Genomic DNA, 23,690 nt, shown 5'->3' with positions numbered 1-23,690 from the left:
TGGGTCCAGTACAAATGGCAGGAAATACGACTTGGTAAGAATATACCCAGCGTGAAGAATAACAAATTGCGCATACGTATGTGTGAAGAAAAAACAGTAATCTGAGAGAAGTCTCTTTCCATTACAGCATCTCTTTCCATTTCAGCATCACAACATAAGACAAGGACCCAGTGACAACCGAGGCGTTAACTTCCAACAGAATTATTTTCAAAGCGTCGCACTCGTATACATGGTGTCTCTTTTTTTCCCTTTAAGCTTCTACCACAGTCAGGCTGCTTTCGTTTTCGCACATGAACTCTATGTCGAAGCGGAAAAACTTTTCCGCAGCTAAAATGACATTGACGTGACTAATTAACAAAATATCTTCAATTAACTTTTTAATTATTGACTCGAAGGCAGTTGTTTATATGAGAAAGTTGTATTGCGTGCCAATTTATGGCATGCCCATTGTTTAGAAACCGTGAAAGTTGCTCGTAGTTAAAGATATTCATCATCGAAATTTAAAGCCGATACCGAAACTGACCGTGCCTGGCGCACAGGAAACGCAACCGCTCTGTTACACCGGACCGGAACTACACGCGACACTAAAGTAACGAAACTTAAGTCAAGGCGCGCCGAAGCAGAATCTCTTCAGGAAAATCGGCAAGCATTCCGAAATAGACAAGTGAAAAGCTTATTGTTTGCATGCGATGTGTGGTGCTTTTCTGTTTCTTTCTTAAGCTGTAAACAGGCGCGAAAAACCATTTCGCCTGTCTGCAAGAAGAAGCGCCGCAGTGACTGCCCCTGAGTTTTATGCCTCACAGGAAAAGAAAAGGTTGACATCGTGGTTTTCTTGCGTGCACAGCTCGAGAGAAACAGATAAACAACGGATCGCCTTACACGCAAAGGCGAGGCGACTTCACGAAAGATAATGCCGGGACGCGCCTTCATTCAGGTGTCGTTACTTCCTTGTCACGTGTAGCTCCGGTCTGATGTGACAGAGTGGTCGCGTTTCTTGCGCGCCGGGCACGGTCAGTTTCGGTATCTGCCTCTAAATTCGGTGATGAAAATGTTGTTTGACGTACAACTTTTGTGATTCCTAAAAAATGGGTATGCCATAAATTGGCACGCGCTACATCTTTCTTATGTAAACACCTGCCCTCAAGTCAATAATTAAAAAAAGTTAATTAACGAGTTTTTGTCCATTAGTCACATCAGTGTCATTTTAATTGCAACAAGGTATTTCCGCCTCGGCGTGGAGTTCGTGTGTGAGAATTACAGGAGCCTTACTGTCGTAGGATTTTTATTTAAAAATCTGTATTGTTTAAAAACAACATAAAAAAAACACCCTGTATATGGGGTTTTATGAAGAGCCTCCACAACCGCATTTGTCACATTTTACATCAAATACGATCAACAGTGCAAAAAAGCCGGCTAAAAACTATAGGATTAAGGGATGACCTGCGCTGCCTTTTCCGTCGAGTCATTCACGGCTTGTCGTTAAGGTAATTTATTTCTTTCTTTCGTTATATCAACGGATGTTGCTCTTACGCACGTGTTCCCCAGTTTCGAAAGAAAAAAAGTTCAGAGTTATAAATCAGAGACGAAACGACCAATTGTTCCGGACTACTCAACGTGTCTATACTAATAAAAGCAACAGACATTTAAGCCAAGGCAAGCATCGGGGGACATTATTTGTGGTTCTTAACTGTGGTGTAATTATTCTCGCTTAAATTCAAAGGAATTAGAGCAGACGAAAAAACACCCTTTTCGTCGGTGGGAATGAAAAGAGCAACAAACAGTGTCCCTCTGTGCTTTCCTTCGCTTAATTGTCCGTCGGATTCATGAGTGACGTCTGAAAAAGAAACGAGCCCCTCGAACGATTCCCCTTGTCCTTGTGTGGTTTTGGTTTCCTTAGGAAGCGTCCATGCCGTGACAAATGTTATCAGAGATCACGTTACCAACACTCGTCCGGATTGTTGTATCGCTGGGGGGGGGGGGGGGGGGGGGGGGAGCAAGAGTCTCTTATTTTATAATTAGCCTAGCATTCACGTTAGCAGCACGAAATGTTTTTGAGGTAATGTGTGGACAAATGTTGGCTTAGCATTTGCTGCTGAGTTGCGAGAGCTTCACTCCAGCATTTTTTAAAATCTTCCTGGTACGCGTCTCTTGCAGGCGCTCGGTGGTGATAACGTTCGAAGCAGCCTTTGTCGCGGAATACCGTATGGCGTTGCATGTTCCAACGCGCGAGGATTCTGCGTTTTCGACAAAGACGTTGTCAATGCGTTTATTGTATACACGAAGGGCCATAAACGACACCAAAGAGCAAGATGTTCAGAAAGATGTTTTGCTATTTGCTTTCAAGCCGGTGTCACCCGCCTCGTGGCTATGGTGTTGCGCTGCTGAGGTCGCTGGTTCGATCCCAGCCGCGGCCGTCTGCATTTCGATGGAAGCGCGATGCAAAAGCGCCCGCATACTTACATTTATGTCCACGGTAAATAACCCCGGGCCGTCGAAATTAATCCGGACTATGCGGCATGCCTCATGATATCGCGGCGAAACCTCAGAATATAGTCTTTAACTCTTTTGCATGCACATTGTGCCGTTCAGTCGCGTATCTTGACTTGCAACAGACGCTATAGGGGAGACCTCGTGCAGGTTCAAGTTTAGAAGCACGCCCGCTGCACAACGCGGCGGTGCCAAGGCGGCAAAGCGCCCGTTTGTTCTTTACTTGTGAAGAAAACACATTCGTTTTGGGGTTTTATTAGCACATGTTAAAGTTACTATTTAATTGAAACGTAGAAATATCCGTAATGGCGAACAAAGTAGCAGAAAAGAGGGATTGCCCCAGCTGCGAGTAGAGTGCGCATCTCGCACATTTGGCGGTCATCCACCCATCCACCTATGACGTAACCAGCGTTGAAAGCTGGCCGAGTTGGTCCACCTATACAGCGTGGTGGACAAGCCCTGGGGGTGTTAACCAACCACGAACTTTAAGACAGTCTCGTGGATTAGCGGGTTGGCCCGACTGTATGCGCGTAATGTAGGCGTTATTCGCTGTGCGACGGGATTCAGGAGCCGGGCTTTCCCGCAACGAAGCAAGCAGAATAAGTGCGACGTCTCCTGGGTTGCTACAGGCTAGCTTCCAGCTACACCGCCTACGCGTTCAGACACGACGGCTTGCGCAGCTGCTGTTTTCACCGCATAGCTCAGAGACACCGAGGCAGAGTGCGCAGCACGTAGTGATAGAGGCAGTGACTGCTTATAAGGGGTGCAGCGCTCTGCTTGACCTGTTCCGTTTGCTAATTTTGTGTGCTCTCTCAATACCTTTTTATTGTAGTTGGGAGCTTTGTATTCGTGCGTTTTGTGTAACTGAGTGTGCCGTTTTTTCCCCACGCTGCCCCTGGAGCGCAGACGTACGCATGCCTGCACGTGTGCAGTCCGTGCAGTGCGTGCCACTCGCCCGCCGTGAGTTTCGTTCCTTAGTCGCTTGACTCCCCGCACGCCCCGTGCATGTCTCGAACCTCGGGTGATTAGAGCCATTTCGATCTTTAACGGTTTTTTCTCTCTTTTTCCTGCTGCCTACCGGAAGCAGCGAAAGGTAAGCGCGTTTCGCCGCACTGCTCTAGCGTCCGTGTGTGAAGCTTGCAAAACGAGTCGTGCCTTCGATGCTTTGGCGCTGTTTATGTCAAAAGACTGTCTTCGAGTGCATGCTCGAAAGTGTCGCGTGTGCGCCATGAGCGCTGCAGACTCGTCTTTTAAGAGCTTTTAGATGCAACGCTTCCTACAAGATTTTGCCGATAAACAACTAGGTCAGGTCGAGTTAGGTTAAATTGGGTTACACTGAGTTGCGTTAGGTTAGGTTAAGTTAGCTTGGGTTGAGTTGGGTAAGGTTAGATCAGGCCAGGAGTTCACCGAAATTTCATTCGACGATGTGCCAGTATTCTTCTTTGGTCTTCGCGCTCGCGTTCGACAGTTAACTCCCAGGAATGACACAGTATCGTAATTTGATTAGTGCACTAGCCGTCTGCCCCGTCGCTGCACTCGTGAAATACATACGCGTAGCTGCGACTTTCATGGTAATTGGTGTGCCTCCGCGCCGTCGCTTCTAATAATCGCCACTAACGGCAAATATGCTTAGCATTCCATTCATTGTTATGCCTTAAAGGATTCATTCATCACTACTACTACTACTACTACTACTACTACTACTACTACTACTACTACTACTACTACTACTACTACTACTACTACTACTACAACTACTACTACTACTACTACTACTACTACTACTACTACTACTACTACTACTTCTTCCTCCTCCTCCTCCTCCTCCTCCTCCTCCTCCTCCTACTACTACTACTACTACTACTACTACTATTACTATTACTTCTTCCTCCTCCTCCTCCTCCTCCTACTACTACTACTACTTCCTACCACTACTACTACTACTACTACTACTACTACTACTACTACTACTATTACTTCTTCCTCCTCCTCCTCCTACTACTACTACTACTTCCTACCACTACTACTACTACTACTACTACTACTACTACTACTACTACTACTACTACTACTACTACTACTACAACAACAACAACAACAACAACAACAACAACAACATACGTGTCTGAAATGGGGACTTCTCGTGGTGCATAATGATGAGACTTCTGTACATACGGGAATGAAATGAAGGTACTAACAAAGCGTTTTTTTTTCTTTCCTTGCGCAATTGGTGTATTCAGGCGAACAAGCGTGTGGATGACTTGTTCGTGGACCTCCAGGATGGCCACAGTCTGCTCTCGCTGCTGGAGGTCCTCTCTGGGGAGACGCTGGTGAGTATAGACGGCTGGTATATATATATATGCAAACACTTGTAGCCACAACGTGCTCCGTGGCATTGCGACATCTCAGTCTGTCTTTCTTTTTTTTGGCTGATTAGCACGAAGCTTGTTATGGCGTGAACGTGACGTCAGACACGCAGCGTCCTACCGTATTGGTGCTCCAACATGGCGGCTATATGATGTCAGCGTATCACATTCAAGGCTACGGAACGTTGCTGGTGTGTTCGCGACAGCTTAACAGCAGAGCCAGCGCTCTTCAATGTCATCGAGTCGCAATCTGAACGCTGCTCGCGTGTGTGCGAGAAAATACAGCAGAGCCGCCGCGCCTGACCACAAAAGATGCAACTTTTCGACATTGCCGGTCCTCCAACATGGCGGCTAAGATGACGTCAGTGAAGGCCATCTATAAAGTACGCGACCGCGCAAGACCAGTTACTGTTCTCACGAAAAGCAAGTCCCATTGTGAAAACGTTGGCTCCAGTGGCATATCTTATTCGGCCACTTCTGATCTCTTCATGACCGTTCAATGGTGTTTTCAGCCGTAGAGAAACGTGCGTGACGAAGCAAAGAAACTGTAACAGAACGAAGAAACAAAAATGCTTTTTGTAAGACACTCGTCATTTAATGCAGCGGATTCTTGCGACGCATCTCTAGTTATCCAACTCCGACAGTGAACATATGTTATCTGCAACGCCGAACAACGGGTCATGACCACCTTGACTTTCTGGTATCCTTGCCCGGTGCGTGCCCCATTCTGATTATCTTAATTATTCGTTTGTCGCTTGTCTAACAAGTGGTGTAACCTGGCGTCGAAAAGATGCGTAATGGGGCACGATGCGGAATACCCTCTCCCCCATCACCTTATGTTTGCTTGCTTAGCTATCTTTAAAGCATCTACCGCAGTTTTTTCGTGAACGTATTTCGAAGTGGCTTTGATACTCGCACCATGTTGGTCGAGTTCTCCGGTCGCCTTGTTAAGGTTGAGCGAGTTTTATCAGGTCGAATGTATCGTCTGGTAAATAACAGGGTCACGGTCGACACGTACGCCGCTGTCTGCGAGAAAGTTCGGAATAATGAAAGCCTGGTAAGTTGGCATACGTTCATCTTTTAGAAAGCAACACGAAGCGTGCTGGAGACGTACGAGAAAGTTATCGCTCCAATCATGGTCGATGTTCTAGCGTCTTCACGGCTCCGCCTGCTAGAGCTGCCGGGAAGCATCGTCTGCCCCCGCCCCTTTTCTCTTCACTAGCAGCAATCTTTTTGAAGAGGAAAGCCTTAGATGCCTCGTGAAAAGCGAAAAAGTGACCGTCGGCGTCAACACGAGTGATGCAAAAAGGCACCATCACGTGATGACGTCGCCTTATGACGTCATCATGGCGTCACATAACGTGGCGCCATATTGTGGTGCCATTACGTGACATCCTCGCTAGGTCATAGCTGGGCCGACACGGAGGCAGTGCAAAACCAGGTGAAGTGCTGAAAGCTTGCCATGCCTCCGATCCTGGAGGCATGGCAAAACTACCGTAGGTGCGGAAAGCTTTCGGAGGGGGAATCGATACACCGAGCGAGAAGAAAAAAGGTGACGGCCTTCGAGTCGTCTTAGGCGAATGCATAAGGGACCCTTCTCGCGCGCTGCAAACACGTGCACTTGCGGTTTACACGATCGATTGAGGCAGTCGACGACAGTTTCGCTTAGCTGCCAGGTCAACCATTCGGTTAGGCCCGTGCGTGCCCCCCGCCGGCTCGTGGCCTTGCATGCAGCAGGCAGCCGTGCATGTGATGAGCCGGGCATGCCTTCCCCGCTAGAGTATTGGATGCCGCGACGAATGCTTTCGCCGTCTGCATCCGGCCTCCTGTCGCCCGATGGCAGTGCGATCCTTACAACAGGAAGCATCTGTAGTCAGCATCGAAGTTGTTGTTTTGCTTTCTTCCTTCCTGTGTACGTGGAAAAGCAAAAAAGAGAAGGTATTGATTTTTTCTACCTAGTATACGTACTCGACATCAGCAAGTGACGCTAGAAATCGAATGTCGGTGTTAATCGTTGGTTTAAGTTTCATTGATGGTTTGTTGGTTGCCGGCCGTTTGACTGAGCGCTTCGTTCGCATTTGTCTCTCCCATTCTCCCTTCGACAAATAATGGACGCGTCCCCTCTGTTATGCACATTGCAATCTGCTTTACGCTTGCCAAGGCTGCCGACCTCTTCGCCGTCATTGCTCCGCGTCTGTTGGATTTGCAGCCCCTTGAGGACGATGTGTAACTGTATACGTTCCTACCGCACGGTTCCGTGTACCGGTTCGTCCTATGATAACTGTACAGTATTCCTGTTTGACTCTCCTATACATACACGAAACTAACAATGGTAGTGGTGGTTGTTGCCAACATATATCCGCATCTCGTTTCAGCCCCGCGAGAAGGGCCGCATGCGGTTCCACATGCTGCAGAACGTGCAGACGGCGCTGACCTTCCTTCGATACCGCAAGGTCAAGCTGGTCAACATCCGCGCCGAGGACATCGTCGACGGGAACCCCAAGCTCACGCTGGGACTCATCTGGACCATCATCCTGCACTTCCAGGTCGGTCTCTCTCTCTCTATGGACACCACCTTGTCTTGCATCCGGTATTTTTATCTCATGACGAGGAATCAACGGCGGCGCCGCCCCCCCCCCCCCCCCTCGAATGCATCTGTACGGCTGTTTTCACGCGTATGAGTCTTCCGCAGTGCAGTTTACTTATTTCACGGATATAAAACGGCAACGTGAGTGGCTCAAGATGGCGTCCTTTAAACGCATCCGTAAAGTTCGTTACTGTATATGCTACCTTTAGGTAGCAGAGTTGCCTAGCAACCACAGCTGTGCGGTGAAGCCGCTCTTCGTATTTGCAGGCGACCTGCCTAGTGTCGCCATGCTCGGCGTGTCGAAGATCGGTGATTAACTTGACTGTCGATGGCTGCTGTCAATCCAGTTCGCTGCATTGGCGGCATCGAGAAATTCAGAAATTGGCCCGAGCGTCAGCTTCTCCGCAACGCATGGTTGCTAGCGGCGTTTGGAAGACGGACACGCAACTCTGCTACGTGAAGGATCACATACAGTGACTCTACGTAAAATAGACACGGCGCGCTCTCTGCGCGAGATTACGGGTTGTTCTGCACACTTGGCGATATGTACGTGGAAGGAGGGGTTGTGTACCAGGGGACCTGTTTTCAGTGTGACCATTTGGTTTAAACGTTCGCTTACGACCGAGGTGAAGGCAAATTACTTGGGGATCGTGTAGAGGCCGATGCGTCAAGGCCGCACTCGCTCCTCTTGGTGGGAGGTCCCGCGCGAGAGTCTTCCGAAATGACTGCGAGCAGCGTTTAAGCAATTAACACTCGCCCATGGGGCACACTTTCTTACGATTGCGCTGCGACAATACGCGCGCGGGGCTAACATGCAGCCACGTATACCTGTATACGCGCATTAGTGCCCAGGCCAATCTGATCGTGCCTCAGTCGAAGTTATAAGGGCGTAATTGCTGCCATTCGCGATTGGACCGCTTTGCATCGATCATGTCGATTTCTTAGTACCGCTCGGACTCTCAAGTCTTACACGCAAAATAGGAGGCCCTGTGCGACGCAGTGGCGAACGGTGCAATGAGTCGTCGTCTAATGCGGCCCCTGACGACATTATACAAAGCTGGGATTTCATCTGCGGCGTTGTCCTCGCTGAGCGCAAGTTGCGTATACGGTTGCAACTGCGTTCCGATGGACCACGGAACTGGATAACACTGTCTTTGAATGAACGCGGACGGTCAAAAAAATTGATCCGCAACAATCCACCGTCCCGCTTGACAAATCCGAGCTGTGCTGCTAAACGTCCGGGCCTGAGTTCACCGAAACATAGTGCCGCCATGGTGTGGTTACGGTGCTCGGCTGCTTACCCGAAAGACGCGGGTTCGGTGCCAGCCGCGGCGGTCGCGCTTCGTTGAAGGCGAAATGCTATACAGGCCCGTATGCGCGAATTTTTCCGGAGCCCTCCACTACGGCGTCTGCCTCTCTTTGCGGCGTGCAAACAAACCAGTCGTGTGTTTGAAAAGCGCAGCTGTAGATGCTGATGAAGCGTGATATCTGGTTACGTTAAGTAATTGGTCATTTGCTCTTGCTCTATGTAGTAAAAACCGCTCGCGCGATGCTTACTCATTTCTGTCGTGTGCAGTGCGGTGGGTGTGTCAGTGGCACAAGATTGGCGCTTCGCCACCTCTCTCTCCTTTGTCCCTCTTTCAAGATGGGAATTTAACGCCATAAGCGATTAGTACGTACAGTAAATCGATGTTTGCCCAAGAAGTTATCTTGGAATAAGCTTTTGAGATTAAGATGCCCATCTTATTCCAAATTGAGAAGAAGAGATGGGCATGGACGTGGCATCTGGCGCGTAGGCAAGATAAGCGCTGGTCATTCAGGCTGGATTCCAGGACAAGGCAGACGCGCGAGGGGGAGACAGAAATTCAGGCGGTATTACGAAGCTTGCGAGGAAAACGTGGCTACAGCGAGCACAGAACCGGGTTGGATTGGCGACGCATTGCCCTGCAGTGGGCGCAGTGAGGCTTCTGCTGCTAGAGTTACTATGCTACCTAAAAGTAGCATATACAGTGACTCTAGCTGCTCCAGTTACAGTAACTGTAGATACAGTAACTCTTGCTGCTGCTGATCATGAAAAAGCTATTGAGGCCTCCTTGAGCAACGCGCTGCTTTTGTATATGGCGAGAAACCGAAAGCACGGCTTCGTATCCGTTGAACTATTCCGGCGGAAGTGTGGTTTCTTCTGAGGATCTGAACTAGCTGCGCCTTGGATTATTCACTTTACGCCACCTACAATGTCGCTGAGTGACGGCTGTTGGTTACAGAAGTGTGCGTCTACGCGACGTGAAGAGAGCAGCAAGTTCACGTGTCACCCACGTTTGCGCCGTTTGATCGCTACTGATATAGGACAGTTTCTTGTCTGTAAGGACCCGCAGGCATTTAAAGCGTTGTTAAGTTGCTGTTGGATCGGCGCATTGCCAGCGGCGAAGCCTTCAGTTCTCTCAGAATGCTAACTATTCGATCGCTTAACGAATTTGGCACACTCATTGTGAATGACCTCAGTTGTCTGTTTGGGAACGACCTTTGTGTCACCGATATCTACCTCGTAAAGCTGGTAGCAATGGGATTAATAAGGCGGTTGGAAAAAAAAAGAAAGAAAACGTTATAACAACAAAAGCTAGTCGTAATCTTCCATATCTGAGTGTTCATTGTCGAAGGAAAATGTGGGCACTGGCTGCGCATCGTACGCAGGCCTGCGGACTCCACTATACAGCCATAGCATAAGTATACCTTCCACGTGGAAAGCAGCGGCAGTGCTTATGGTTTGACATCTCGAAAAACTAACGATAAAGTTTCTTTCAACTGATTGCTGTACTGCGGCCGTATACTTTCAGTGTAAAGGAATTTTGCGTGTTTGACAATGCGCTGTAGTTTCACTGAGATATCCCCGTAACAATGCCATCTGGTGCATTTGTCGATGTAGCCTTGATATGATAGGTGCAAGCATTGCTGTTCAGCGATTTATGTCTACGCTGCCGCAGCCTTCGAGTTTTGTTTTGACGGCAGCGGGTACGTGAAATGTGAACCACTCCTGACGGTTAAATGTCGAACAGGTGTTCGCACCAGACGGCGCGTGGGTTCTGGTAACGACTGTGGTTCGGTCGCCTTCCCTCGAGAGCAGCCGGCAGTGCACGGTAAACTATCGCTCTGAGTAGTTCGGCCTCGGAAAAGGAACGCGCCCCACGCATTTCTTTCTCTCGCGAAAGTGCCCGCCGTGGCGAGTTGACTCAGTCGCGCCTGGTGCCCTCGACGCTGAGTTTAGTAAAGGGTTCTTTGACTAATATGGCATCTGCTGGCACGCTAGGTGAACTACTTGCTGCCGCTTAATTTGCGTATGAACAGTTCGTGTGAAAATACTTGCCGGTGGGTCAGCGGCTGCCCGTGCTGGTCGAATGTATTCCTTGTGGTGCGGAACTCCCTACGTTAATCGGGTTCAGTTTTGGACGCGCCCAGGTGGCCTAGCGGCGCTTTCAAGCACGATGGTGCGAGATCGAATCCCGGCCGCCGTTGGATTTAGGCGCATGTTTATATGATGGTCAAAACTATAGCACGGAGCCTCCCACTTCCGTTGCGCTTCATTTCGTAGCAGAGAATAAAACACAGCGCGAACACAAGTGGCAAAGAAAAGAAGTCTACTGTCGACGCGAGCGCTGTCACCTGCTTGGTCCCTTGGGTTAGCGCTGTGTTTAATTCACTGCCATGAACCACACCAAACAAGCCCAATTTGCAGTTTCAATTTAACACATTGTGGTTTTGGCACGTGAGATATCCCAGAATGTAACTTCTCTTTTTTTCAAGTTTGCTCGAGCATTGTGGCGCAGATGCAAGATTTTCTGGCCATCCATCGTTCACTTACAAGTTGCCGATATCGGTTGCAAGGGTAATCGAACGCAGTGAGCGAGGGAGTCGGGCTGCACCGCGACTGGCCGTCGACTCATCGTCGTTGCTCGGCCTGCACTTTAGATTCTGCATTCTTGCTGCGATAAACATGCGCGCCTCGTGTCCGTTATCGCCCGAGCGTGGCCGGCGCTGAGATAAACAGGAGCAAAAGAAAAAAAATAATCGGAACAAGTGTAATGACGACACGCGAGCGGGCGTCCAGATGCGAGAGGGATGGCATGCTGCGCAAGGTGTGTGTGTTGTCGCGCATGATCGTGTAGGCTGCTGCTGCTGCCCAACTCGGGCAGTCGTAGCTGACGCGGCGACCGGGCGTGGGCTGGCGCCACTGTCGCACCATAAAAGGCGTTGCTCCGCGGACGAACGAGCGTGGGCTTCGCGCCGAGGTCGGTTCGCTGGGCCGACGTCGAGGACGTGTAGTGTAGAGCGGCTAGATGGACGGCGGCGCGTCGTGTGAAGGTGGCCGTACGGTGTCTCCCCCTGGCGGGACTTTCGGGCGGCTCGCTTTGCGTGGGGTTGTGTGAGCGAGGGGAGCCGTCTGCGCCTATTGTACACGGAAGGGAGAGGAGGGCGGCAAACCTGTTTGAGGGTGCCCCGTAGTCTGCCGGCCTGTCTGCTGCTGCTGCCGAAGTTTGATCGTGCCGGCGCTGGGCGTCGGACGCTCAGTCAGTTGTGCGCGATGTATTCGTTCGTGCGCGGCGCGCGGCTCTACGTGAAAGGGAGCCGCGACCCTCGGGACCCCGACGATGTGCCGGACCCCGGCGACGACCACCACCAGCAGCAGCAGCTGTCGTCCACGAGCGGTGGCGGCAGTCGCACGCAGATGGCGTCTGCCTCGCAGGAGTCGCGCGAAGTGTTCCGCTCGTCGCACGTGCGCTCCGGCCTGAAGACGGTGCACACGTCTCGCGTCGTGCGCAAGACGACCACCATGACGCGCGGCGAGCAGAGCCAGCTGGCCATCGAGCAGGAGGCGACCACGCAGACGCCGCGCCTGCTCGAGAGTTCGGCCACGCAGACGCGCAGCGAGAGGCGCCGCGGCCACAAGGTGCGTAAGCCACAGGTTGTGCTGCCGGCGCCGGTGCGTGACCGGCGACGCGCCATGGCTTCTTCCGGCGGCTGTGCCGCGCCCCCGAGGCCGCGTCGAATTGGGCTACCGCCGCTTCGTTTGCGCGCTACACGACTACGCCGAGCTAACACGACGAAGCGTCCGGATTCCGAAACGGGACGCCGGCCGGGGAGAGGCTGTCATTGCTCCGCAGCCCATCCTCCCGACCGGAGGCCTACTTCGGGGCTTTCGGAATGACGACCGCCTCTATCGCATTCTTCCTGCGCTGCTGCTGCCGAAAAAAGCGGCTGAATTCGTCGCTGCGAGTGCAAAACGGACAGTTTTGCTTCAACCCCCCCTCCCCCCCCTCTCTCGGCTCTTCGCAAACTTGTTTCCACTTGTTTACAGTAATGATGCGGTCGCTGCGCTGAATAGCAGGTGACGATCACGCTGCGGTGCCGCATTCGAGGTGGTTGTCCCTCGCTGAGAATATTTCATAACGTCAGGAGCAGCCTTATTTAGCCCGATCCGAGGCGCATCGCGTAATTCGTCGTTGTTGACGCCTTGTCTCGCTCGCTGCGGCGTCAGTTTCGGGTGCAGGTGCCGAATAGCAGCCGCCCACCACCGTGTGTCGTGCGTGAAAAATGTTGCGCAACGACTCCGGTGCACGCATCGAAAACCGGTCGTCCGGCAAATTAATTGAACCTTCGTTCCGCATAGCGTTCTCCTCCGACCGCGGCGTTACTTTTTTTTGATGAGGAAGCAGCCAGGTGCGAGTTGTGCTCCTGCGCGGCGCGTTTCACCACTCGACAACTTCGACAGCATGCTCGATCAAAAACGGTGTTTCCACTCGAGGCGCGCCATTTGCGCGGAGCTGTCGCCCGAGAGAGGCGTGGCTTGCGCTCGGCTTCTCATTGTGTTTGAGCCAGGTGGTGAAGGCTCCTCGCGGCGACACCTCTGACCCGCTGCTGCTGCTGCTTAGCCTCACATGGCTGCCGAGCGTGGCCTTTGCATGAATCGCGTTTGTTGCCTTCTGCCGATAGCCTATAGACCTTTTCACCGAAGGCTCCTTGGGCATAATCCTCTCTGGACTGTGCTAAATAGGCGCCCCCCCCCCCCCAAAAAAAAATGCACTGCCGAGCCCTTTAAACTACCGTGCCACAGTCCAGACAGGAGGTGTTTCTTCTCTCCTGTGAAAAGGTCGGTTACAACCTAAACATAAGAACAAGAACTGCGGCGTTTCTGTCATTCATCTGTGCGAGAGCGTCGCGCTAGGTGGTTTCCGTTCACACCTTCAGCTCTGTTTTGGTTGCTAATGTAAATACTTACGCATACTGAGAATCAAATATCGCGTTTGGCTGAGCAGTGGCGTCGGAATATTTGCAGAAATTTGGCAGGAAGTTCATGTTTTCAAGTGCAAACTAGCGACAGTAACATGCCTGCATTGGAAAATCGCCTACCTAAAATACGCGAAAGTGGCCTGACGTCATGAAATGAGCGAATTCCTCTGGGTAGGACATCTATGCAAGTTCTCTCTGGGCGGGACAGCGACTCCTGTGGGCGGAGTTTATTTGTTATTAGGTTGTAGCCGACTACAGTAATACGGTTCAGTTCTAGTTAGGATTGAAGTGCAGTAGTTTCGTTGTTCGATCCTGATCTCCGATCCCTCATTCCGATCTACAAATTGAGCCTGGTTCGGGCGATAACGTGGCCTTAGAAGAAGCGATACATCAGAGGCACAAAAGGTTCGCGTTACTTCGCTTGCTTTCGCTCGTGTTAAGAGTTGGCCGCGCGTACTATCTCTTCGTCGGCGTGTCCTCCTCGATCAAGGGCCCGAGCTATTTGTGTGCCGATGCGGTATCGCTCAGGCCGGGCGTTGGCGCGCGCTTCAGCTTGCGTGATCGGCTCGCGTTTTGCCTGCACTTATGGCAGCTGTCACGGTGTGCGAGAGCGTCGGAAGCGAATCGAGGCCGAGCCCACGCTGTGTGTGCCGAGCGCTGCAGTGTAGCGGGGGCGGCCATGTACACGCCGAGTGGATTGCGCAACCGCCGAACAGGTTTTTCGCGGTTCATACATGACTGGCACCTCGAGCAGCGTCACATTTTGGATGCGAGCATTATGGACACAGGGTATACGTCATACAACATTTTATCTTGGTCGTCCTTTGAAAAGCGAAACACACGGTTAGCAAGCGAGATGATGATGACCAGCGTAGCATGCTTTCCTTTGCTCATCCGTTGTAGTTCAGAATTCTGGCTTTTGTTCTATTCTTTCTCCATAGAATCCCCTATTTTCTATAGTGCGGTTGTTAACTACTCCGGTTCTGTGACAAGATTCACTCCGGTCATAGGCGTGCGCACGGGGGGATTGGGGGGGGGGGGGGGGGGGTTGTGCTGACAGACGACACCTTTTACGGGTCTCGCTGGCTAAATACTGGCATTCCATTAAAATGCGCGCTGTCTGTCCAGGGCTGCAGCTAACGGTTTCAAGCTTGACGATGGAGTCCGTCGGGGTTCCGCCTTCGACGTCCACTCGAAACGCGGCTTCCGTGAAAGCGAACGAGGCTGCCACCGTCGATCCTCAGGGTTGACGATGTTATACGGGATCGACGGAGGAGAGGGGGACATCGCGACGCGAGGCAAACACGCGCTGTTGACCGAGGGCGGGACATCCCAAGTTTGTTCCGGATACCGCGACACCCCGAGTGTTTCACTGCCGGCGCAGTGCCAGAACAGACACTTCCTTCGGGCTCATTCTTTCTCAATCTCTTTCCTTTGCCAGGTCCGTCTCGCTTGTCCAGGCCTATTTGGAATGACTTTCGCTTCAAGTACGCATGTTCATCACATCGTGGTTTCTTCACGAAAAGTCCCAGAATTTAATTTTACCGTCAAAGGACACTAAAGAGATACAATTTTTCTCGGTGCTTGGTAAGCGAGAAAATGCAGGTGGCGCCCGAACTGTCCGTAACGTCATACATTTTAACCTTTTGACACGCTGTGTACACAATTGTGTACGCCACTTGTTCTTTTTTTTTTTTTTTGCAATCTGTATATCTACTAGGGGCTAAGAAAGAGCACGATACACTGATCTTTGGAGGAATTGAACATTATGCATAACAAATTTGTCTTTATTTTACAGTGTACTGTTGCATACGATCACTTTGCTGGCACTACCATATTTGACGAGTCGTTCGACTTGCCGCTTCGCGCGACCCACGTCAAAAGTATAATTTTTCTTGGCTCAACGTGGACATAACCGAAAACGAATTTGCACTACGTTTCTAGCCTGGGATTTCATTCTGTTTATGCAAAAACAAAGCATGAATGACTTCAGAATAAAAAGACATTTAATTACAAAGTAATTAGGAATGATTACTATAACACACATAAATGAACGTATTACGACATTATTTTTGTTGCAATATCATATTAAGTGCCTTGAAATAACGTAGCGATTTGAACATTTACAAGCAGTTCTTCATAAGTGGCGTCTGATGGGGTTAACGGCGTCTGTTGTAGGACCTACACAATTGTTTGTCGGTTAAAAACTATTTACATTGCTTCCTAATGGAGCCACAAACTTAGCATAGCAGTTTTCTGAGATTTACGGAGCTGGTATGGCCTAAATTAAAAAAGAAAGTTTGATGTCCGCGACGTCGCACCGACGTTCAGGCGCTAAATTCAAGAATGAAACCGTGATTTTTATGTTTTCCTGATAATTAATCTATCAATGCAATATTAACGTCAGTAGAGTTTGGAAAGTATGTTATCACTCTAAGGGCATTTTCTTTAGTGTCTCTTCAAGTGCGGTCGGCGCCAAAAGTTTAGAAAACACTAGGTTTGAGAACATCTTGAATTCCCGTGCAATTTGTGATTGTATTCGGTCGAACCGCACAGGATATGTTGATAGCACCGCTGCACGTCTTAGAACGAGCCGGAAATCGAAATTTAAGGCCATCTAGCGAAGCAGCGGGAATACTCGGCCTTTTCTCGCGTCGCGTGGTCCCTAAACTTTCGACGCCGACTGTAGACGTGCAGGCGTGCTCCTCCGTAGGTGTCTGTGGAGACCCACGCGCAGTCCCGATTCCCATTGCGTTACGCGGAGAGGGGTTTTTCTTGGCGAGACGTAGCCGAGCGCCCTTCACCCCCGCTTTTCTTTTTGTGCGTGTTTCGCTCAGCCGAACGGCGAGGCGCAACTTTGACGGCGTCACCCTTTAACGGCTCGTCCACGCTTTTCCTGGTCCCTCCACGCGCGGAGGCGATAATTCGGACGAAACTTTGCAAGGCAGAGCCCACTGTGCCTGTGCAGGTGGGAATTAGCCATGCTCGAGGGACCTCTGTGGTGGTTGTCGACTGACGTTCTTACGTCTCATGAGAAGTTTGCATGTATCCGCATTTCTTGCCCATTGTGTCCTGCTTGAAACACGTATGGTGATGTTGAACATTCTTTGTTCAAGTGCAGGGAACTTGATAAAGGTCGAGAATGTTTTCTTTGAAGCACTTGAGCGTTTGGGCTCGCCACACGACAGAGTGAGTGATGTACGGTGTCTCTGTGTGGACAGTGGACATTCAGGAAGGTGTCGCGACTGTAAACGTTACGGACATCGCATGTGACTGGTGATGACAGACACTTATGTTGCTGTGTGACGTGGTGATCTGGGCGCCCGGCACAGCACCGTACGCGCAATAGCTCATATATAGGCCGCCGGCAAGGAATTCTTACTACGCGCGTCTTCTTCGTAGCCTGCCCGAGCTTCGCTTTAAAGAACAGTGATCATGCTTTCAACATAACCTGGAAGGAGGAAACCGAGCCGGGCAGTTGCCTGCGTAACGACATCACTTCACTATTCGAGTAGCATATTGTTTCATCAACACTTGTTTGTACTGACATTTTAGCTCACTTTAAGTGTGTCTACAGTTGAACAATATACTTTTATGAAAAGCAGCGTGCAAGTCATCGAATGAAGTCGATGTCGGCGTGACCCGAATGGAGCTTCAATCTGGGGGAGGAAACGCATATTTCTCTTTAAGCCTGTCAAGAAAACCTCATGCGAGCAATCTTCATTGATCTTTCCGCGTCAAGGCTTCAATGGCGAGCTCGTGTACGGTCGCTTGATGCGACCCCAAAGCCTCCGCTAATTATTCGTAAATAGCGTATTCGTCACCTGTTGGCTTCGTACGACCGTCACAAATAAAATCTCCGAGTCCCTCGGTTTCCTTTGCCCTCCTCACTCCTAATATCGAGCAGATACTTTTCTAAGACAATTAGCGTGGATCTAGTCCATAGTATTGAAGCTAGGAATGCACGCTAAGGAAATACGGAAAGCCAACTGAAGGGAGTCTTTAATAATAATAGTAATAATTTCTGGGGTTTTACGTGCCCTAACCACGATACGATTGTGAGGCACGCCGTAGCGGAGGGCCCCGGGAATTTCGACCACCTGGTGTTCTTTAACGTGCACTGATATCGCACAGTACACGGGCCTTAGCACTTGGCCTCCATCGAAGTGCGGCCGGGGCCGAACCCGCGCCTTTCACAACCGAGCACCGTAACCACTGTACCACCGCGGAGGCCGACTGGTGGGCTCGAGGTGACCTTCAGAATATCAGGCTTGGTTGACCACTCACTGCGCTGTGCAGTCTTCGCGATCTCCTTCAAAACGACCGCAAAGCATCTTATCCGCATGACCGCATCTTATCAGCTTCCTTACTGCGTTTGATCTGCAATCTCTTGCTTGGCCTAGTGGCAGAATTTCAGCGCCTGTATTTTATTAATTTATTTCTGTTTAGGCGAGTCATGTTTCTTCCCATGTTATGCGAGGCGATAAAAGACGAAAACCGTCATCCACCTGTTTGTATAGCAGGAAGATGCACGGAGAAATCTTTCCGGCCGCACGAAAAGTTTCGTCTTGGTTCGCGATTCGAACCCGGGACTGGCGCCCTTCCGTTCGCTATGCCAGTTGGCCAGCAGACTGCAGCGCGTGGCTGAACGATAATCGACAACTTGCAATTGACACTGACAATTTTTCCCAACACAACTTCACCTTGCGGGCTTCCGTAGAAGTGATTTTCTTCAAGCATGGCATTGCCAATCTGAGGATCTGATGGATATGGTGCCAAGCTCACTGGAAAGGAGGCTTAAAAAAAAAGCATTCTGGGATGGCTTGAGCACTCGCAATATCTTAGCAGCAAATACGAACCCAGTATTTGCTTGTAGTAATTTCAAAAAGCCTTCTCGTGTGATGCCGGATTAGAGATTTAGTTTTGTCCTGCTAACACGATAGCGTTGATGACGTGATTTCTAATAAAACTTGCACAGATTTTGAGGCTTCTTGAGGAAACCAGTAACACAAAGAGTTACGTTGAGCAGTATCTGTCCGGACCAATTAGCCGTCTTAAACACGGTGTGTAAGGGAAATGGTTTGTCTTCGCTGTAAGCAATAGCCCGGAGGTCGGACTCCACTTTAGGCACGTCGTTTCTACTCTGGCATTTTTTTAAAACCTTCTTGGGCGTATATAGCATTGCCGCTGTACATGCCCTTGCGGCGGCACCATAAAACGTCCATTGTCGACGGGAGGCAGCCTAATCGGGCGTAGATAGCGTTCTGGACTGCGTAGGCGTTGCTCGTGCGAGTCCCACGATTTTCTTCGGCTCCCATTTTTGGATCGGAATTGCGACACGCCTCTTTTGGCCAAGCGTGTGTGCGCGACCTTGATAGAACCCCCCCTCCCTCCTTCTTTCTTGTTCAATGACGCCGCAGATAGGCGTGCGCAGCGGATTGTACTGCTGACGCAACTGCCACGTTATCGGGTTGCGATAAGCGCGCTCCCTGATGTTTGCCGAGCGAGCAAAGATTGAGATGACAGAAACGTAGCTCCTCACTGCACAAGTTTTCAGCTGATTGTCTGTAGTCGCCCGCATAAATATACACATGTAATAGTGGACAAATAGGTACACCCGGCGGTAAAAGTTTACGGGACGTGGGCTCCACTGCAAATGCGAATTTCTGCTCTGTTAGTGCATTCCGCTTCTAACCAGGCGGGTAACTGTACTCTAAGAAAAAAAAAGTCTCTTTTTTGACTTGCCACGTATATATATGACCCTCTTTAAAGAGACTCGTGAACTCCCTTTGGAGGTCGTTATACTGTCTTCGGAGAGTCGTGGGACTAAAAAGAGAGTTAACGAGTCTCTCTGAAGAGAGTCATGCACGTGGCAAGTCGGGACTCATCGAAAAGAGTAACATATACTCCTTTTTTTTTTTTTCTTAGTGTGTGCCACAAAAACTACTACAGGCTGGAACACTTAGTTGGAGGCTGTGTTCAGAAACAAATCAGGAATATAGCTTTCTCGAAAATTTCGCGTGTCGCGAACTTTTGTTGGAGGGTGTACGCTTCCCATGCAGTCTTCTGCGGTAAACTGCTTTGAAGTCGATTCGACGTTGTTCTCACCACGTAGCCTGCTCGTCAACACATTGGGCGACATCCAGTACTCGCTGTAGGTGGCTAAATAGACAGCTAAGGGGACAGCGGCCATCCTAAGTCCAATTTCATTTCCCCCGTAGCCGGTCACATGGATAGACAGCTTCGCGAAGACAGCATCGGTGACAAATACGATGCAGGCTGATTTGCCGTCCAAATAAGATGGCGGCTGAGCTGAATTCTTGGATCTCGCCGGTATCGTCTTCTGCCCGAAAGCAGGTGCTTGCTTACGCGCTTAATGAAAGTTACACCAAGTTTTTCGCGGATTCTAACACGAAAGAAGTTAAAGCAATAACAATTCTGTTCGCTTTTGTCAGCTTTATTTTTTCGACGCGAGGTGGCGTCACGTCGCACAGACGTCACGCTGTTCATGCTGTACATGGCGAGGATGGAAAAAGCGCTAGAAGGTAGCAACATTGGATTTAATTTGTCACACAAACAGGTCGGAGCGATGGTTGAGCAGAAGCTTCCAGGTCTATTTTATGCTGATGATATTGTCTTATTTGCGGACAGTCAAGATGATATACAGCGACTGGCAGATATATGCGGAAGGGAGTGTGAGGCTCTAGGACTAGGATTTAGTGCAACAAAATGTGGATTGATGGTATTCAATGATCACGGAGACCATACGGTATTAATACAGGGCCAAAAAATACCGAGGGTAAGCGAGTACAAGTACCTCGGAGTATGGGTAAATGAGGGGGATAGATATATGGAGGTACAAGAGAAAGCATCGGTAGCAAAGGGAAAGAGGAATGCTGCAATTATGAAGCACAGAGCTTTATGGGGATACAATAGGTACGAGGTGCTTCGAGGGCTGTGGAAGGGTGTGATGGTTCCGGGGCTTACATTTGGGAACTCAGTGGTGTGCATGAAGTCAGAGGTGCAATCAGGAATGGATGTAAATCAAAGGACGGTGGGCCGCCTCGCGTTGGGCGCTCACGGGAAGACGACAAATGAGGCGGTAAAGGGTGATATGGGATGGACAGGCTTTGAAGTGAGGGAAGCGCAGAGCAAAATGAGATTCGAAGAGAGGCTGAGGAAAATGAAGGAGAGTAGATGGGCAGAGAAGGTTTTCAGGTATTTGTATAGAAAAAGCGTTGACACGCAGTGGAGAAAAAGAACCAGGAGGCTCACCAGTAAATATACGGCTAGCAGTGCGGGCGATATGGCAACAAGGAGCATTAAGCGGAAGGTCAGAGAGGCGGAGAGGACTTATTGGATGACAGCGATGGAAAAGAAGCCGGCTCTGAGTAACTACCGAAAAGGAAAAAACGAAATAAGGAGGGAAAGGTTTTATGATAATTCAAGGGGAAGCGCTTTACTGTTTGAAGCAAGGTCGGGCTGCCTTAGAACGCGTAGTTATAAAGCGAGATTCAGTAACGAAGAAGAACAATGTACATGCTGCGGGGGAACTAAGGAAACGATGGAACATGTACTGATTGAATGTGGCGATATTCACCCAGGTATACGTGTGGGCACGAGTCTACATGAAGCCTTGGGTTTTAGGGACAACAATGGAAAGCTGAACACGTCCGCGATAGAAATAAGTAAGAGACGGTTAGAGTATTGGTGGCAGAAAAGTAGAGATAAAGAACAAAAATAAATAATGGCGGAAAAATAAGGTCATTCTGCCTTAAGAGGCAGAGAGATGGACCGTGAATTTATATTTTTTGGTATAATAACATAGATTTAATCAATGTAGATAAGGTATTAGGCCAACATGAAACAAGGAAGCTTTTTTTTTTTTTTTTTTTTTTTCGAGCCTGGTGGCAGACATGTCACCGCCCCGTTTTAAAGGGGACGCTCATAGCATCCATCCATCCATCGTCACGCAGACGCGTTTCCTTATTCGGACGATTTGGGCTCGACGCTGTCTGCTAAGCTGTTAGCGTAGACTGCCTGTGATGCTGGCCACAATTGGAACACACCCATTGTCGCTTTTATATATGCACTATACGCTGCGTCCTGTCGTAATGTGGCCGCCACAACCGCGAATCGAACTCGCGACCTCGCGTTCGGCAGCGAGATCTCCATATCTCTGTTCGTTGCTCGTGTGACACAATCATTATTTCCGCTGATTTGGCAACACAGGCGCGTTTACGTGTGTTATGCGCATCGCACGAGGAGAAGTGAGTGCCTGCGTAGCTTATGGGGGCGTTTTGGTAGGGGGCCCGGAGCTTTGCGGGGTGATCCGGGGCAACCGGATCGCCAGAACAAAAGCCTCCGAGATCGAAAGGCATGCTGAGACCCTACCACAGCGTTTCGCGACTTTCCCGCTAGGGAAACGGCGCATGCGCCGTAGCACCGTAAAAAAAAGCTCATTCGTGCTTTTTGTAAGCAATCCGCTTGGGAGATCATGTACCACAGTATGCCACAGAGGAAAATGAGAAGTTTTGTGTAAGGTATCCCATATGACAGACGGTAGTTCATTGCTGGTTTAGGCGAGGAAAACGAAAGGAAGAGACACTGGACATACAAGTGTGTTGCGGCATGACCGTTTTACCGTAGAATGCACGAAAATAGGATAAATCAGGATTTAGAACATCAGGATAAGTGATGTGCATTTTGAAACCGCTTTGGTACCCCTTCGAAGCGTGAAGTCAGCCACGCATGCTCTGTCGTTCCGAGGTTGTTTGCAATGCCGGCGTCGAATCGTGCGTGGTCCGTGGCTATACTTTCGAGCGTCCACGTGGAACCCCGCGCGAAGACGCAAAGTCGCGACTCGGACCCACAGCCGCGTTATAGCCTGCGGACAGCCAAGGCCGATCGTGCGCGTCGCCCCTCGCACCTGCCGCGGCGGTCCCGGTCACGCCCGGGACGTAGCTTCCCCCAAGGCCAGCCGGCGGCGTGGTGTCCGGCGCTGAATATCCACCGCATACAGCGACGATTTTCGAGGGAAAAAAAACCTATACGTATACAGAAAAAAAGAACCGAAAGCATTTTGCTGGCTTCCGGGGTTAGGCCACCGCCTCTTCTTTTGCGGCGCACGAAACGAACAATTGAAAAGAGGGAGCGTCCAAAAGGGAGCGCATGGCGCGCTGTTTGCACTCCCTTTGTGTGTGCGCGCGTCGTCAAATGGCGCCCCGGAAGCTGCGATGTCGGCGCGGTTTCGACACTGCGGACGCACTTGCGGCTAACCCCTCTTTCGTTCTTTTTTTCTTTATCGTTTTTGTTTTCCGTGTTTCCACAGAAACGTGCCGATCCTCATTACGTGCAGCTTTGCTGCGCGAATGCGGGGGCATGTTTCGCAATCCGTCGCTGTCCGTGATTTCTTTTGCCTAATTACCGAGTCGGTTCTCTCGTTCTCTTTATTTCTGTAAGGATTTCGTGAACTTAATTTCCTTCACAGATGACGGCTGTTCTAGATGCCTGTCATATTAAAATGGGTCGAAGCCGTCGGCGGTCGACTGGCGCTAAATACGAATGCATTCGACACATCCGTGTGACGCTTATAATTTCGCGACAACGAGTAAGCGCAAAATGACGAAAAACAGTTTTGTGACGAACAAAATTAACATTTCTGGCTATACTTTCGCATCTTTGCGCGGTAACGATTGCACTGGACGCTCTCATCGACCCCGGACAGCAACGAAATAACCTCAATTTTTCACGGTTGCGACTAGTTCTTGTCACAAAACACAGTGCTTCCTTCGTCGTCAGAAAAGTATGGGAATAGTATGTAAATGATATCTTGTGGTCGTTAACAGGTGTACTTGAATGAAAGAAACGATGATTGAAGTAACTTGCGGGTGTAATGTGAACTAACCGGGCGTCACGTTTTGCAGCCCACGTGGCTTGAAGCGCTTGTTGGGAGCTCGTTTTAGCAT

At 50.0% G+C, this 23,690-nt stretch overlaps 1 protein-coding gene across 4 annotated transcripts in view; it reads left to right on the top strand.

The window, feature by feature from the left end:
• LOC119406865 (microtubule-actin cross-linking factor 1) overlaps nt 1–23,690 on the top strand; it is a 252,161-nt gene that overhangs the window by 89,297 nt on the left and 139,174 nt on the right. For 3 of the 4 annotated variants that reach the window (XM_049419656.1, XM_049419653.1, XM_049419654.1), the window contains exons 3-4: nt 4,728–4,817; nt 7,229–7,399. In XM_049419656.1, coding sequence (XP_049275613.1) covers nt 4,728–4,817; nt 7,229–7,399 — 261 coding nt within the window. Of the gene's footprint in view, nt 1–4,727; nt 4,818–7,228; nt 7,400–11,963; nt 12,383–23,690 lie in introns of those variants that run through there. The other variant, XM_049419655.1, reaches the window with a different exon arrangement.

The sequence above is a fragment of the Rhipicephalus sanguineus genome, chromosome 10 (assembly GCF_013339695.2).
Source record: "Rhipicephalus sanguineus isolate Rsan-2018 chromosome 10, BIME_Rsan_1.4, whole genome shotgun sequence".
NCBI lineage: Eukaryota > Metazoa > Arthropoda > Arachnida > Ixodida > Ixodidae > Rhipicephalus > Rhipicephalus sanguineus.
Note: the sequence above shows the minus strand (reverse complement) of the source record. Positions and strands in the feature narration are given on the sequence as shown.